The sequence below is a fragment of the Dendropsophus ebraccatus genome, chromosome 7, assembly GCF_027789765.1.
Source record: "Dendropsophus ebraccatus isolate aDenEbr1 chromosome 7, aDenEbr1.pat, whole genome shotgun sequence".
NCBI classification, from domain to species: domain Eukaryota; kingdom Metazoa; phylum Chordata; class Amphibia; order Anura; family Hylidae; genus Dendropsophus; species Dendropsophus ebraccatus.
Window position 1 is genome coordinate 32,246,625 of NC_091460.1, and position 18,956 is coordinate 32,265,580.

General features: G+C 37.5%; 1 gene segment (V, D, J or C); it reads left to right on the forward strand.

Moving 5' to 3' along the window:
- Positions 1-4,436: 4,436 nt before the first annotated feature.
- LOC138797282 (Ig kappa chain V region Mem5-like) lies at positions 4,437-17,569 on the forward strand. The segment is given in 4 exon segments: positions 4,437-4,503; positions 4,600-4,894; positions 10,505-10,542; positions 16,989-17,569. Coding segments are annotated over 4 exon segments (708 nt in total).
- Positions 17,570-18,956: the final 1,387 nt, after the last annotated feature.

Below are 18,956 nucleotides of genomic sequence, written 5' to 3' on the forward strand. Positions count from 1 at the left end.
GCAGTTGGCACCTGCCGGCGGACTGATGCAGGCGCACGTCTCCACACGTGTCATAGACTCCATTCTATGCACGGGCGGATTCCGCTCTCCGTCCAACGTGTTCATTCTTTGGATGGACGACGGATTCCGCCCGTGCATAGAATGGAGTCTATGACATGGGTAGAGACATGCGCCCGCATCAGTCCGCCGGCGGGTGCCAGCTGCGGAATGCACGAAGGGTTATCCTTCGCCATTCCGCAGTGTGTACGTACCCTAAATCTGTAAGTGTACCCTGAGGTACGCTCACAGAGTTTGTAGAATTTCACACCATACCGTCATCTCTTATTGGGACGGTACTGGCGGAAAAGACGTGTCTGGGGGGCAGCGTACGCTATGCTACCCCCCAGACACGTCACTGGATGATGAGGATGAATGGAGGAAAGAAGGATCCCTCCCATTCATCCTTACTGGCTGTTTCGGTGTCGGAGGCAATAACGTATTCCTCTGACGCCGAAAACACCCTGGGGGTCATCTTTATACGGGGGTTGGTATATGGGGTATGTAGTGGTGTAGTGTCAAACTTTATTCAATGTAGTGTGGTGTAATGTAGTGTTTTTTACGTGTTTTTTTACAGTAAGTATAAAAAAAAAACCTACGCCAACAAAGGAGTTGATGATAAATGCCGCACTTACGTGCGGCACTTATCACCAGACCGTGGCAGTAGAATATAGAAAAAAACACCCTACGCCAAAAAGGAGGAGTTGCTGATTAGCAGCGCACTTTCGTGTGCGGAAAATAGAAAAAAAAATTTTTTGAAAAAAAAAAAAAAACTTTTTCTACATTCTGAACATCCCTGTAGCTGCTGATTAGTGTATTACACATATCAGCCACTAGAGGGCAGCAGAGCGCAAAATACGGAAAAAGCCGACGCTGGAGCCGAAAATAGCCGAGAAGCCGAACGTGACGTCACGGAGGAAGCCGAAGACCTAAACGAGAACACGAGGACGCCGCGAACCCGGAAGACGCTGATCAGGAGCCCGGGACAGGTGAGTAATGTACAAATACCTGCTCTGGACCTCTCAGCTACCTAGCTGAGGGGTCCAGGGCAGGTATTTACTATTTTACTGTACTCTGATTGCCGTGCCACCGGCCCGATCGCCGTGAACGGCCAGCCGTTCACGGCGATCGGGCCGGTGGCACGGTGACCACCATTACTTTTTACAGTAATGGCGGTCGGTGCCGTTCTCGGATAGCACCGACCGCCATTTTTTTCCGGGTCATCGGGTCACCGATGACCCGGAAAGGTTCCGATCGCCGCTATTGGCTGATCTGAATTGATCAGCCTATAGCGGCGATCGTAAGCATGGGGGGTGTTAACCACCCCCCGTGCCGTGAAGCTAAGATGGCCTGCTATGATTTATAGCAGGCCATCTTCCCCGATCGCTGTGTGTGAACACGTAGCGATCGGGGAAACATCAGGCGTAAATTTACGCCCTGATGCGCCAAGTACCAGGGCGCGAGGACGTAAGTTTACGCCCAATGTCGTTAAGGGGTTAATATATCTATCACCTCTTTTGTTCTCTGTATCTATCTATCTATCTATCTCCTATCTATCTATCTATCTCCTATCTATCTATCTCCTATCTCTCTCTCTCGCCCCCACTGTACATATATATCCACATGTACTACTATTTACCTCCCCCTCCACTAATATACTACAGTGTATATATGCATCCACATGTGCTGTGATATATACCCTATACAACACTATACTGCCATAAACCACACTATACTGGTAAATAGTGTGGAGTGGCACAGTAGTGAAGTGCACAGCTTGTCTGGATCACATGGGAATAGTTGATAAACAATTGATTCTAGGATTTGGGGTGGGGGGGGGGCGCCATTTTAATTTTCGCCTCAGGCAGCACAAAAGCTAGAAACGGCCCTGAGAGTGTGAGTAATCTATTTCGCACTAAGTGACCTTATTATTACACTATACATAGAGGAACTATTGGATGTTTATTTATGTTGTATTATGTTTTCTTTTATTTCATCACTGTTTGGTTAGTTGTTTGCTGACCCTGTTACATTTTCTTGTAAAATTTAAAAATTTTCAATAAACTATTTGTCTTAAAAAACTCCTTCCTCATTTCCTTGCAGAGAAGAATCATATAATATAAAGAAGAAGCTGAGATGAGACGTCTCCTGTGCTGCAGCCTCTTCCTATGCACCATCCTCTTTCTTCTTATGCATCTCCATCCTCTTTCTTAGGGTCCTATTAGACGGACCAACAATGGTCCGAACAATGATGAAAATGAGCGCCAATCTGCTTCATTGGCGCTCGTTTACTGAGCCTATTACACAGCTCGTTGATCATTTAGCAAGAGCATTTAGTCTGTGCAGCCCTGTAATCACAGTGATTGGCTGAGCAGCCTGTAAGCTCAGACAGGCGGCTCAGAAGCTGCAGCCGCAGAGCACAGAGTGAATGTAGAGGGCAGGAGAAGACCGGGAGCATGGAGAGGTAATGTATAATAGTTTAATCAATCATTAGCTGCCGGTTGATTTTAGATCTGGACCTAAAGACACGATCAGCTGATGATTACATGGAGCAGTAATGGGCCGGATTGGCCTGATTACTTTCTTGATAATTACAGATCTGTCAGTAACGGGTTTGTGTGCGTCTTAGTGGGCAAAGCTCCTGTGAATGTCATAACTCACACATTCTGCCAAATAGCTCTTGGAAGCAACAGTAACTGGTAGTAATTGCTGCTGTTCTTTCATTCAGTATCCCAACAACAAGCAGGAGCTGGCACTTGGTGACACTTGCTATTTAACGCAATAAGAGTGACATCTTGTGGATGAATAAAAGATTGCAAGCTAAGTTTTTTGTATTATACTTGTACATGGCAGGTTATTAGAAATGTTATATGATTCATAGTAATTATTACTAATGAGAGATGAGTGACTTTATGGTAATAAGTGCCAGAAGTGTGCCAGGATGATGGTTGGCACCGAGCTGTCAGCATGTCACATGGCAGATTATTAGAAATGTTATATGATTCATAGTCATTATTACTAGTGTATCCATCTATTTATGTCTATCTATCTAAATATCTATCTATCTATCTATCTATTATCTATCTGTCTGTCTGTCTGTCTATCTGTCTGTCTGTCTGTCTGTCTATCTATCTATCTATCTATCTATCAATAATAAGAAAAAACATCAGCAAGCAATCTCCTATTTGTCCACAGGAGGTCACTCTTGTAGAGTAAAATTGCAAATGTATAGAACCTCCTGGTTCTATATAAAATATACAGATATGAAGAAAATAAAAGCAATACAGGAATCACTCAACCCAGAAAGAGTAAGGATATGCCATCAATTTTAGATGGGTATGGTGTCCCCATAGAGAGATGGTGTGTATAGTACCCCCTCTGATAAACCATATGTCAGATCTGTGGCCTATGTATACAGAGAGAGAGTGAGACAGAGCAGGAAGCAGACAGCTCTGTACACTGTGTAGTGGTCAAGCTGGGTTACTGCAGCTCAGCCCTCATTCACTTGAGAGTCTGGCTTCTGCTGTGTTACACTGTGTATGGGTGGGTTCATTGAGGAAAACGTGCAGAGAAGTTCCAGCGGATTCCGTGTGTCGTCCCCACTCATAGCAGCGCTAATCTCCGCCTGTCTCATAGACTCAATTCTATGGGCAGGCAAATTCCAACATGCACCAAAAGAATTGACATGTCATGGCATAGAATTGAGTCTATGGGACGGACGGAGATGCGCGTGGTCGCAAGCAGGGAGGAGCGACGGAACTAACCATAACCAACCATGCGGATTTCTTAATGTGAACACAACCTATGGCAGCATCACAGCTCAGGGAAAAAACTCATCGGGTGTTGACACCCCAATAATCTGAAACTGAAGATAGAAACTGAAGATAGGTTATCAGTAAGGTTTGCCCGAAAACCCCCTTTAAGGATCTGAATGTGTAAAGTCTGGAGGATAGAAGGAAAAAGGGAGGACATCATTAAAATATGTTAAAGGATTAAATAAGGTTCAGAAGGGAAAACACTGAACACAAGAACATGAGGACACAGTGAGAGGTTACTGGGGGGAAAGATCAGAAGCAACACGAGAAAATATTACTGAAGGAGTAGTAGATGATTGGAACAATCTTCTAGCAGATGTGGTTGGTAAAACTAAATGTAAACCTGCCTGGGATAAACATATATCCGTGCTAAGACAATAGGAAAGGAAATAATATAAGGGTGACTGGATTTTTATGACAACAATCTTCTAGCTTGTCATATAGAGACAATAACTGTGTTAGTGAGAACTAGAATCTGATTTGCATATGATATTTGTGTATCTGCTCTCAGGGGCCTCTCCCCAGGGATTACTGCTGTTATATAGGAAACATTGTACAGGTGACATCTCTATAGTCTGTGCCTGTCACTCCAGAGACATAAAGATGGCTTCTCAGGGGCTTCTGCTGGGGGTCTTACTGATCTCTATTCATGGTGAGAGTTACTGACACAGTGTAATGTCCAGCAGCACAGATGGCATATTACAGCTATGATAGAAATACATTCATGTCTCTTCTTATTTATCCTCAGGATCCTGTGGAGAGATCATCCTGACCCAATCTCCAGAGTATATGGCTGTGTCCCCGGGAGATACACTCACCATGTCCTGTACAGCCAGTACTGGTATAGGTGACTGGTTACACTGGTATCAACAGAAATCAGGAGAACGGCCAAAGCTTCTTATCTATAAAGCAACCAGCAGATATACAGGAGTCCCGGACCGCTTCTCTGGATCTGGATTTGGAACATCTTTCACTCTTACAATCAGAGGAGTGACAGAGGAGGATGCAGCAGGTTATTACTGTCAGCAGAGTAGCAGCTACCCTCTCACACAGTGATACAGAGCCGTACAAAAACATCCTTCCTCATTTCCTTGCAAAGGAGAATCATAAATTATACTATAATGTAGAAGCTGTAATGAGACATCTCTTGTGCTGCAGCCTCATCTCATGCACATCTGCATCCTCTTTCTTAGTGTCCTATTACATAGGCGGATAACGGTCCAAACAATAATATAAATGAGGGCCAATCTGCTAGATTGGCACTCGTTTGCTGAGCCTATTACACAGCTCGATGATCATTTAGCAAGGGCTGCACAGACATAGTTAGTGATGTCTGTGCATCCCTTTGCCTAAACTATTATACATTACCTCTCCATGCTTCAGGTCTTCTCCTGCCCTCTGCTTTTACTCACGGCACGGCGGCTGCAGCTTCAGAACCGCCTGTCTAAGCAGCTTAGACAGGCCACTCTGAAGCTGCAGTCGTGGTGCAGGAAGTGAAAGCAGAGGGCAGGAGAAGACTGGGAGTATGGAGAGGTAATGTATAATAGTTTAGTCAATCATTAGCTGCCGGCTGTGCATCACTATTACATGTATCAATGCGCAGTCGGCGGCCGATGATTTTAGGTCTGGACCCAAAGACACAATCAGCTGATGATTACATGGAGCAGTAATCGGCTGAATTGGCCTGATTCAGCTGATTATCGGTCTGTATAATAGGGTCCTTATACTATAAGTACATATTCACTTTAAAGAACATGTATGTATCTCACTGTCACGTCTTTTTTGATAATTACAGATCTGTCAGTAACAAGTTTGTGTGCGTCTTAGCGGGCAAAGTTCCTGTGAATGTTATAACTCACACATTCTGCCAAATAGCTGTAGAAAACAACAGTAATTGGTAGTAATTGCTGCCGTCCTTTCATTCAGTGTCCCTACAACAAGCAGGAGCTGGCACTTGGTGACACTTCCTATTTAACGCAATAACAGTGACATCTTGTGGATGAATAAGAGATTGCGAGCGAAGTTTTCTGTATTATACTTGTAACATGGCAGGTTATTAGAAATGTTATATGATTCATAGTAATTATTACTAATTAGAGATGAGTGAATTCACAGTAATAATGAAGCAAATTGCCTTGATTTCTGTACCATCCACTCATCAGCCAGTTGCCTTTTAACTCTGTGCCACTCTGCTCCGGGTATGCTGGAAAAGCAGGATCCAATTCTGGGTAAGTGGGAGAAGTTTCCCAGGACTAGATCCAGCTTTTCCAGGCACTTGGAGAAGCACTGAGTTAATAGGCAGTCGGCTTATGAGTGGCTTGCAGAGATAACAAAGCAATTTGCTTTGTTATTACTGTAAATGCGCTCATCTCTAATACTTATGTGTACGTCTGTTTGTGTCTATTCATCTATCTCATATATATGCATCCTTCTTTAATAAGAAAATAAAGCCTCAGCGAGAAATCTCCTATATATTCACAAGAGGTCACTCTTGTAATGTAAAATTGCAAAGATATTTTTTTTTTTAATATGAAGCAGGCTAAAAGGAAGAGAGAGGCGCCATAGGGTAATAACATCAATACTCGGGTGGGAAGGGGGAGCACATATGGTTATGCTCACCTTTTTGTGTTGTACAAAGAGTACAACACCTTGTAGCGCTATCAACGAAGATAGACGGAGTAGCCGCAGCAGCCAGTCCAAGAGTTTGCTGTTGAGGATCCTGAGCCACGAGATCCCGATGCCGGAGAATAGAGATGTGTCACAGCCTCAGAGTTATGCCGGGCTAGAGTAAAAGGACCTTGTTCGGCACTGAACGGTACTTTAGTTCAAACAGGTATATTGAAGAGATGATTTATTGTCTCAGACAATAAATCATCTCTTCAATATACCTGTTTGAACTAAAGTACCGTTCAGCGCCGAACAAGGTCCTTTTACTCTAGCCCGGCATAACTCTGAGGCTGTGACACATCTCTATTTTTTTTTTAATGTCAGCCTCGTGGTTCTATATGAGATATACAGATTTGAAGACAATAAACTCTGGCACCCCCAATAGGGAGCGCCAAAACACCAGGCAGTGCTGCCTACTAGTTACAGAACCTCTCATACCATGTACAATGAGCCATAGTCACTGGCTGACAGCTGGGAGTAAAGGATCATCTAACCTCCATATAACTGGCAACTGCTGACTTTAAAAAAAAATTAGCACTACAAGAGCGCCATCTTGTGTATAAATGAGAAATTGCTACTCAAATTTTTAGGATTATACATATAACATATAGCTGATTTTTAGAAATATGAGAATGATAGTAATTGCTACTTCTATCTATCTATCTATCTATCTACTATCAATCTATCGATCTATCAATCTCCTATCTATCTATCTATCTATCTATCAATCACATTTCTATCTAATACTCTAGACTGATGTCAAAATTTACATTTACAATTTTTATTCTACAAGAGTGACATCTAGTGAATGAATTAGAGATTGCGTAACTCATTTTGTCATTTTGAGTCTTAGTTGGAGACAGTGACTTTAAGGGAAAGCTACCTTGAAGTACACTCAATTCTATGGTCGGGCGGATTCCACTGTCCACCCAAAGAATTGGCATGTAATTTTTTGGGGCAGACAATGAAATCCGCCCAAACATAGAATGGAGTCTATGGAGCCGGCAGAGAGGGAAGCTATCTCCTATCTAGCATCTATCTATTTATCTTATCTAATATCTATTAATATTATATTCTCAAACTCCCATATCCATTTATTGTATATTTGATCGCCGTTCCAGCTAATAAGGCATTTAGATGCAGCTGTCAAAGTTGACAGCTGCATTTAAATGCCTTTTGTCTCCTATCCATGGTAGTCTAGTGGCAGGATTGCCAGCATCCCCAATCCCCCTCCCCCCCCCCAAATGACGTGATCGTGAAGGAGCGGTCCCTGCTTGCTATCTAGCCAGGGGTCTGTGCTGTAATGGCGTTGATCCTGGCTTAGCAATCTATTGTTCTCGGCTTCAGCAGCCCAATCACTGATATACTGCACAGATCTCAATGAGAGATCAATGTAGTTATACTAAAAAAATAATAATATAATAAAAAATCCCCTCCCCAAATAATAGTCTAAATCACTTTTTCTCATTTTATAAATAAAAATAAATAAATAAAAAATTAAACATGTTTGGTATCAACCCAGAAAAATAGTGATAAAAAGTAAACAAAAGTTGCATATATGCAAACAAATTATTGATAGACAGTACAGATTATGGCGCAAAAGATGACACCTCACACAGCCCCATAGACCAACAAATAAAAGCATTATAAGCCTGGGAATAGAGCGATTTTAAGGTTTAAAAGGTTTCAATTTTTTAAAAGCTGTCAAATAAAATAAAAGTTATACAAGTTACATATCGTTGTAATTGTACTGACTTGAGAAACATATATAACATGTCAGTTTTACCCCAGGGCGAACGGCGTAAACACGTTCTCCTGTCTATCTATCTATCTCCTATCTATCTATCTATCTATCTATCTATCTATCTCCTATCTATCTAATCTATCTCCTATCTATCTATCTTCTATCTATCTATCTATCTATCTATCTATCTCCTATCTATCTATCTATCTATCTATCTATCTATCTATCATCTATCTTCTATCTATCTATCTATCTATCTATCTCCTATCTATCTATCTATCTATCTATCTATCTATCTATCTATCTATCTATCTATCGCCTATCTATCTATCTATCTCCTATCTATCTATTATCTATCTATCTCCTATCTATCTATCTATCTATCTACAATACAGGAGAGAAAAGAGCGCTGCACCTCACACCTATGGCTGATACTAGTGCCTCTCGGCTGCATAAAAAACATCAGAATTTTGTGTATGAATTGATCAAGCCACACTGCCCCATGTACCTCGTGCCGGTATCTGATACACATGGGTCCCTACACTAAGTCCATACCGTGCCAGTCAGTGACCACCCTCCCCCGCAGGCGTGCACAGTCAGGGAACGGGGGCCATGGAACGACCCTGCGACCCCCATATCACAGGACCAGACCCAAAAATGCCACACCAGAACCCGGCCAGCACCGCCGGCGGAGAAGGTCGCCCCCAAACAGCACGAGTCTGGATAAGGTATTGCGCTCACCATAGCTACTGCAGATGGAATGGGACAAACAGGAGGGATTAAAAGCATGTGCACTCAGGTGTCTCCTGCTGATTGCGGTCATGTGGGTCTTACCATCTATCTATCTTCTATCTATCTCCTATCTATCTATCTATCTATCTATCTATCTTTTATCTATCTATCTCCTATCTATCAATCTAGCGATCAATCTATTACATTTCTGTCTAATCATCTAGATTGATGTCAAAATTTACATTTACAACTTTTGTACTACAAGAGTGACATCTAGTGGATGAATTAGAGATTGCATTATTAATTTTGTCATTCTGAGTTTCAGTTGGAGACAGTGACTTTAAGGGAGTTTTTTGGTTGCATCAAATCCAGAAAAATAGTGATAAAAAGTGATCAAAAAGTCACATATATGCAAACAAGGTATCGATAGACAGTAAAGATCATGGCGCAAAAGATGACACCTCACACAGCCCCATAGACCAAAAAATAAAAACGTTATAAGCCTGGGAATAGAGCAATTTTAAGGTTTACAAGTTTTTAATTTTTTTTAATGCCGTCAAATAAAATGAAAGTAATAAAAGTTACATATCGTTGTAATCGTACTGATTTGAGAAACATATATAACATGTCAGTTTTACCCTAAGGCGAATGGCGTAAACACGTTTTCCTATCTATCAATCTATCTATAACATGTCAGTTTTAACCTAGGGCGAACAGCGTAAACACAACCCCCCCCCCCCCCCCCCCCAAATAAAAAAAAATCCATTTTATTTTTATTTATTTTTTCTCTAGTTTGGCAGCATATTTTATGCAAAAATTACATCTGCCATTGCAAAGTTCAATTAGTGGCGCAAAAGATAAGGGCTCATATGAGTGGAAAAATACAAGCGCTATGGCCTTTTAAGCACGAGGAGGAAAAAACGAAAGCGCAAAGATGAAAATTGGTCTGGTCTTCTAAGGGTTAACTCAAGGTGCTGGAAGGTGCCGAAGCCTCTCTCATTCTCCCGAAGCTCTCCCAGCAACTGAGCACCTCCGATGAGACGCTCAGCTGCTAGAGAGAGGTTCGGCGATCTCCGTCTCCATTGCAAGTAGTGTACGTCATACTGCCTGTGCCGGGAACGGTAACGGCGGGCGGGAACGGGCCCTAGGTTAGTTAAATGTTGTTTTTTTTTATAGTGGTTGCCCCATACGGTGGGGATGGGGCCATTTTTGAGCCCCCCACCGTATGGGGCGACCATACCTGACGTATAAGACGACCCCCGACTTTAACCCCGATTTTCGGTGTTAAAGAGTCATCTTATACACCGGAAAATACGGTATATCTGTTTCTGTTCCTCGAAAAACGCTTCTCATTAGTAATTCAATGTATTTGGTTTTCGTATCCTCAGGTGACTGATCTTGAAGTATTTTAAGCTCAGCTAAAAATGGAACTAAGACTGCAAAACAAAACACGCTGACTCAACCCCAGAAATGTTTTTGTACAGCCAGGTAATGCGGATTCGTCACTGTGGTGGACTTTCGGGGCTAGAACTAGAGTTGATATAAAACGTAAGTACACCTTTAAATGTAAGCTTTACGTGTTTGATATCTGCTTTGTATGATTGTTTTTTTATCTCTTTATTAAGTTTGTTCTTATTCATAGTTGTTGAGTATTATTCCCCTATTGTAATATTATAGACAGATGACACAGCCGCCCCATTGTTTTTAGGGTTTGTTCTATTTCAACATGTCAAATAATATTGTAACTAGAAATTTTTTTAAAAAAAGCACAATTTTTTTATTTTTTTAAGGTAAGAAGTAGTTACTATTATTTTTTGTACTTTTTAAAAGTAGATTCATATTGGAGCAGATCCTGTAGATAATAGGGTATAATTTTAACATAAAAATAATAAAAGCAGAGGAAAAAGCTACAGAATAGAAGCTGCTTACAAGAGAACATTCACTTGATGCCCTGCAGTATAGGTTTTTGTACGATGAGTATAGGGGAAGTAACTACTGTGGTTCACTTTTGGCAAAAAAACCACCGTAGAGATAAAACGTAAGTGTATCTTATAATGTAAGTTTTATATGTTCTGAATCTGCTTTTTATCATGTATGTTTTTGTCTGTTTATGCTTTGTTTTTTTGGTTGTTTTTTTTTTGGGGGGGGGGGGGGTTGTCATCTTTGTTTAGCAGTATTGACTTCATTGTAATGACATAGACAAATGGAAACATTCAAATTTTAGATCTCTTTCAAAATTCTCTATTCAAACTAACAAAATGTAAGAAAGAAAAAAATGAACACAAACAAAAAATAAAAAAAAAATTGGGGGTAAAACAGTAGATATTTTGATGACTTTATTACGTGGCATTTAAGTAGATGCTGTGGAGGCTAGCGTTTAAACATAAAAAAATAAAAATATCTTATAGAAGGCAAAAAACAGTATGAGAGGAAAGTAACTTGAAGCACTGCAGTGTACGTTTTTGTACGATGAGTATAGGGGATGTATCTACTGTGGTTCACTTTTGGCAAGAAAACCACTGTAGAGATAAAACGTAAGTATATCTTATAGAATATCTTTAAATGTAAGCTTTATATGTTTTGTATCTGATTTATTTGATTGCTTTTTGTCTTTTTATACAGTTTGTTTTGGTCACCTTTGTTACGTATGTTTGCCTTCACTATAATAATAACAATTGATGCAGCCACCGTATTAGTCCCCTTTTAAAATGTCCCATATTGCTCTAACCAAATTTATCTTTTTTTATACGTAGTTTTTGGTCTTTTTATAGAATTTGGTCATCTTTGTTAAGAATGACTTACTTGATTGTAAAGACATAAACAATTTACACAATTACTGTATTAGCAAAGTGTTAATTCTTTTTCCAAGAAGTCCCATAATGTTCCAAAATTAAAAACAAGCATAACCATATATTGAGAATTTTTGTAGTTATTCCTATGACTTTAAGGTTTTATTTTAACTTTTTTGCAAAGTAAATTTGTATTTTAGTTTATCCTGTAGACATTAGAGTAATAAAAATAAAAAAAATAAAAATCTATAAACAATAGAAATAATTGAAAAAAATAGTTACATATTGTAATCTGTTTACAAGAGGAAGTTCACTTAGTCTACTGCAGTATAGATTTTTGTACGACGAGTATAGGGGAAGTATCTACTGTGGTACACTTTTGGCAAAAAAACCACCGTAGAGATAAAACGTAAGTACATCTTTAAATGTAAGCTTTATATGTTTTTTTTTACCTGAGTTTTATTAGTGCTTTTTGTTCCTTTATGTAGTTTGTTCTTAGTTATTTTATTGACCACTGTTAACTACTAGCAAAGTTTTAGTTTCTTTTCAAAATGTTGTAATCACAATTAAAAATTGAGAACCACATGTTGAGGTTTTTTTTATAAATTAGTTATTTTGATTAATTTTTATTTATTTTTTAGAAAAGTATCACTTTTTTACGCAGTAAATTCATATTTTAGTATATCCTATAGATTTTATAAAATCTATATTTATTTTTAATTTAAAAAATTTATATTAAAACAATAGAATTCGAAAAAGTTACATGTAGAGAGAACTTTATGGACACCGGTATAGGTTTTTGTACGATGAGTATAGGGGAAGTATCTACTGTGGTTCACTTTTGGCAAAAAAACCACCATAGAGATAAAACGTAAGTATATCTTTAAATGTAAGCTGTATATGTTTTATGTCTTCTTACCATGATTGCTTTTTGTCTCTTTTGTGTAGTTTGTTTTTGGTCATCTTTATTGTTTATGATCACCTTCATTGTTACATAGACAACTGTTACAACCGCCAAGTTAGTAAAGTGCTTTCAAAATGTCCCATGATTTTGGGGCTAAATAACAGTTATTCTGATGATTTTTTTAAGGAAAGTAAATTTATATTTTTGTTTCACCTGCAGACATTACCATATAAAAGTAATAAAAATAATAATAATAATAATAGTAATAATAATAATAAATACATTTTATATAAAATATATATAATAAAAAATATAAAAAAAATGTTAAGTAAACAGTTTACTGCAGTGTAGGTTTTTGTACGGTGAATATAGGGGAAGTATCTACTGTGGTACACTTTTGGCAAAAAAACCACCGTAGAGATAAAACGTAAGTATACCTTTTAATGTAAGCTTTATCTACTTTTTTATTATATCTTTTTATGTAGTTTGTTTTTTGACATCTTTGTTGAGTATAATAACATAGACCATTGACACGATCAGCCTGTTAGAATAGTTTTAGTTCTAGGCTAAATAAATACTATTTATTAACACTTTAATAATAATAATTTAAACGTATAAGTAATACAAATGTAATAAAGGGGGGAAAACCAGTTACATAAGGATATAGGTTTTTGCACGATGAGTATAGGGAAGTATTTACTGTGGTACACTTTTGGCAAAAAAACCACCGTAGAGATAAAACGTAAGTATGCCTGTAAATATAAGCTGTATATGTTCTTCCTCTGATTTTTATTATTCCTTTTTATCTTTTTACGTTGTTTGTTCTTGGCCATGACAATTGATGTTGAGAATAGTTTAGTTGTCTTTCAATATGTTCCATATTGTAGGGACCAAAATTGAAAAATGGCACAACTATAAATTCAGATTTTGGATCAATTTTTTTTTTTCTTTTTAACATTAGACATTTTTAAAGAAAAATATAATTATAACTTTTTACTAAACCTTAAATAATCAGGGCATCATTTTAACATAAAAAAAAATACTAAAGAAAGCAATGACAGTGGATTAATGGGGAAAACTAATTGAAAAGAGCAGTATAGACTTTTGTAGAGTGGGTATAGGTAACGTGTCTGCTGTGGGACACTTTTGGTGATGGAAACAGAATTGATATAAAACGTAAGTATGCATATGTAAGCTGTATATGTTCTCTATCTGCTTTTTATGATTACTTTATGTATTTGTATGCAGTCTCTTCTTGTCCTTGTTAAGTATTATTTACTTCATTGTAAGAATGTAGACAAACAACACAATCCTCCTGTTGGTAGAATTTAAGCTTTCTATTAAAATGTCCCATAAAATGATATTAACACAACCCATAGGGTTTTATTATGATGTATAAGAGTAGTATTTACTGAGTAGTAGTATAGTATAGTATAAGAGAAGTATCTACTGCGGGTCACTTTTGGGGAAAAAAGTACAGTGGATATGAAGCGTAAGTATATCTTTAAATCTAAGGTTTAATTTTCCAATATTTTTCGTAATTAATATTGATTTTTGTTTTTATATGTGTTTAGTTTTTGCTCAACCTTTTTTTTTTTTTTGCCTTTTATTACATATGTAATAAATGTATATGTTATGTAAAACATAATATAAATAGGTTAAGGGGAGTATATCTACAGGAATCAAGGAATTCACCAATTTTTTGGTCATTGAGTACTAGTAGAAATAAACCAGATGTACATAGCATTGTCATGGTCAAACTCACTTTCTCTTACATTAGATTTTAAGTAGTTTTAGGTAAGTATCTTAAAAGTCATCCAGTAGTCTTAATATTAATCCAGAAGCCAACCGATCAATAATGATGTATAAGGTGTGTTTGTGTGTATACAGTATATATATATATATATATATATATATATATATATATATATATATATATATATATAAATTATGGCTTAAAAAAATACTTAATATAAGATTTAACATTTGATATTGTATTAAAATTTTCTAAAATATTACTGGTATAGAAAATCACCAAAACTTATTTCGTGGTTAAGTATTTGTACAGTGAGGTAACTAGAATGAGTTATAGTGGTTAGTTTGGGATATGACATAAGATGGAGTTAAAAAAAAGTAAGTCATGGCCCATATTTAATTCTAACCTAAGATTTAATCCACAGCACAGTTATCAGATCTCTATATTACTTATAAAAATAATTCAATAATTAGAATTAATAATGGAAATACTACCAACAATTCAATATTTGGTTTGATTTTAGGTAATGTCTTTAAGAATAAGCATAAAAAAATAAATAGATCCATCCATAAAATATCACACATGACTTAAAAATAAAAATCTAGCTCAATAAAATGGTATACATATTTTATTTTTCTTCTTTTAATTTCAACATTTTTGGGTGGACAACATTTTAATTATCATTTTTGTACCCAAAAATATAGAATTTCACTAATTGGTTAATAATACATAAATTATTTTAACATATTTAATGGAGAAAACAGTTAAAAGAGCAAAACAGAAGAGCAGTATGTCAGTAGGATAGATGGCTCATTGATAAATGTAGAGAATGAACATCTGTTCCTGATTCTATCATTGTATGCCCCAAAGATTTCTCACACCTGTGGGTCTTATCACGCTCAGTTAACTGTAAATGTAGACTTACTGAAGTTTATCGGGTTACCAGTCCTGTCCTGAGTATTATGTATTAGTTTTTTTAAACAGTGACAATAGGCAATGTCTAAACTAAAATATACAGTACATAAAGGGATAGATAGAGTGATAGCTTGCTTTGTGACATCTATCTATCTATCTATCCATCTTCTATCTATCTATCTATCTATCTATCTATTTATCTGTCTATCTATCCATCCATCCATCTTCTATCTATCTATCTTTTATCTATCTATCTATCTATCTATCTCCTATCTATCTATTATCTATCTATCTATCTATCTATCTATCTATCTATCTATCTATCTATCTCCTATCTATCTATCTATCTATCTATCTATCTATCTCATATCTATCTACTACCTACCTATCTATCTATCTATCTTCTATCTATCTATCACCTATCTATCCGTCTAGCTTTCTATCTCCTATCTACCTAGCTAGCTATCATGTATATCTATCTATCTATCTATCTATCTCATATCTATCTACTACCTACCTATCTATCTATCTATCTTCTATCTATCTATCACCTATCTATCCGTCTAGCTTTCTATCTCCTATCTACCTAGCTAGCTATCATGTATATCTATCTATCTATCTATCTATCTCCTATCTATCTATCTATCTATCTCCTATCTATCTATCTCCTATCTATCTCCTATCTATCTATCTATCTCCTATCTATCTATCTATCTATCTATCTATCTATCTATCTATCTCCTATATATCTTCTATGATCTTTCTATTATTTATCTATCTATCTCCTATTTACTGTCTATCTATCTCCTATATATCTTCTATGATCTATCTATTATCTATCTATCTATTTCATATCTATCTATCTATCTATCTATTTCATATCTATCATCTATCTATCTATCTATCTCCTCTCTATTTACTATCTATCTATCTCCTATATATCTTCTATGATCTTTCTATTATTTATCTATCTATTTCATATCTATCTACTATCTATCTATTTCATATCTTTCTATCTATCGCCTATCTATCTATCTATCTATCTATCTATCTATCTATCTATCTATCTTCTATGATCTATCCATTATTTATCTATCTACTATCTATCTATCTATCTATCTCATTATCCTATTTATCTATCTGTCTGTCTGTCTGTCTATCTATCTATCTATCATCTATCTATCTATCTATTATCTATCATCTATCTATCTATCTATCATCTATCTATCTATCTATCTATCTATCTATCGCCTATCTATCTATCTATCTATCTATCTATCTTCTATCTATCTATTTATCTATCTATCCTGTATGTATCTATCATCTATCTCCTATCTATCTAGCTATCTCCTAGCAATAGATAGATAGATAGATAGACAGACAGATGATAGATAGATAGATGTACTGTAATATGTAATGTAATATAATGACTGTTGTTAACAGTAACATTTTCATAAAAGTAATAATATAGTTTTAATTTGTATTATTTTATTATTATAATTCACTGTATTTGTTGTTTTAGTTTGATGTTTTTTTACCCCCCGCCTCTATATCCTGTGACCATCCATATCATCTGCATGAAGTACTTATTACTTAATGAAAACTAAACTTTATCCATCCTCTGTTGCAGGAGCTGATGCCATCCCTACATTAAACGTCTTCCCTCCATCAGTTGAGGAGTTAAAAGACAGCAAAGCGACACTTGTCTGTACAGCCGATAAATTCTTCCCACGGGATTACACGTTTTCATGGAAGTGCGACAAAACGGCCACAGACAAAGGCGTTTCAGAGAGTGAAGCAACCAGAAATGCTGACAACACCTATAGTAAGAGCAGTATGCTTCTCTTAAGTAAGGCTGACTATGAAAAGTGCGAGGAGTACACATGTGAAGTGACGCAGAAATCTCTGTCCAAACCATTGGTGGCAAGCTTCAAGAGGTCGGAGTGTTCAGGTTGAAGAAGTCTTTGCAAGTCCCCACCTAAGAGATCCCCCTCCCACTTTTTTTCTATTTAATGCATTCTGTGTCGTACGTCGATTTACAACAATAATACATGTCATATGTGTCATGTGATCAAATTCGGGCAAAACCCAACTTTTTGTATGATTGTAAATCTTCCTATCACGTCATAGAAGGAAATAAGAATAATTGTTTTCCGCTTCTTTTCTTGATATGTCTGAAAAATAAATAAAAAAATATTCTGCTTCATACAAGTGTTTGATGTGTTCATTTGCTGAAGGGGGGGGGGGGCTGGTTTACAGCAAAACTTACTAATAGGGGACTCTGAGGTAACACAGACCCTCATCAATGTCTCTCTGTATGGAGGTAAAGGACATGGGCAGGTCCTTGAATTCAAAGATGACCTGAAACAGGTTGTCTACCATTTTACAGATCAGGAGATAATGGGGTCAGATTGCTCCCATAGAAAATGAATAGAACAGTAGTGAAAAAGTTCCAAAAATGTAGTGAAAAGGTATCGCTCTATTTTTTTAGCAAAACAAGGGCACAGGGCACAATGAGCGAGTGAGTGAATCAGCCCTTTCATTTTAGCTAAGTCAGAGTGACTTAACTAAACTGACAGGGAAGAAGTTGCCATCCCATTAGGAACCTGAGAATCTGCCGCCTGAGGCAAAATGCTCATCTTGCCTCATGGTAGAAAGGGGAAATGCCTTAATGTACTCAGAACTAAACCATAAATCAATGACTTACAATAGGTTTGCAGTGCCTTGGTTAGGCAATAGATGCTGAACTCAGCAATATTTCTAGCATAAACCATGGTGGTCAATCACTAAGAGTTTTACAGCTAGGGGTTTGCTCTGGGATATGTTGCAGGTGAAAAACTCTTGGGGGTTACCCATGTGCAGGGTTGTTTCCCTGTCTATGTTCCAATACTCGCAACCGAGTGGGACTTAAGGGGTTATTTTTCAGGGTGGTGTGGTGCTCTCCCCATCATGGAGGCACCCCGTTGGCAACAGGCTAGAGATATCTGGCTATCCCGTGTTTTGAGACTCGTAACTGAGGCTCCACGGACTCTTGTTTTGCATATTTAAATTTTTGGGGGCATCAGTGGAGACTCTTGATTGAGTACTTCATTGGAATTTTTTTCGCTGTTCTCCTTGAGTTCAGTGATTACTGTGTTTTGTTGGTAGATTTTTCATTGCCCCAACTAGCCAGAATCCTACCCCACACTGACGAGGGGCAAAAACCCCGAAACGGCTGTCTGTGGGTGGAAGCCTGCCTTTGCAAGCCCTTGTCATGATCGCAATACTCGCACCTTGAGTTAGACATTGACAAAAGGGGCCACCCTGTTGTTTCCCTGTCTATGTTCCAATACTCGCAACCGAGTGGGACTTAAGGGGTTATTTTTCAGGGTGGTGTGGTGCTCTCCCCATCATGGAGGCACCCCGTTGGCAACAGGCTAGAGATATCTGGCTATCCCGTGTTTTGAGACTCGTAACTGAGGCTCCACGGACTCTTGTTTTGCATTTTACAGATCAGGAGATAATGGGTTCAGATTGCTCCCATAGAAAATGAATAGAACAGTAGTGAAAAAGTTCCAAAAATGTAGTGAAAAGGTATCGCTCTATTTTTTTAGCAAAA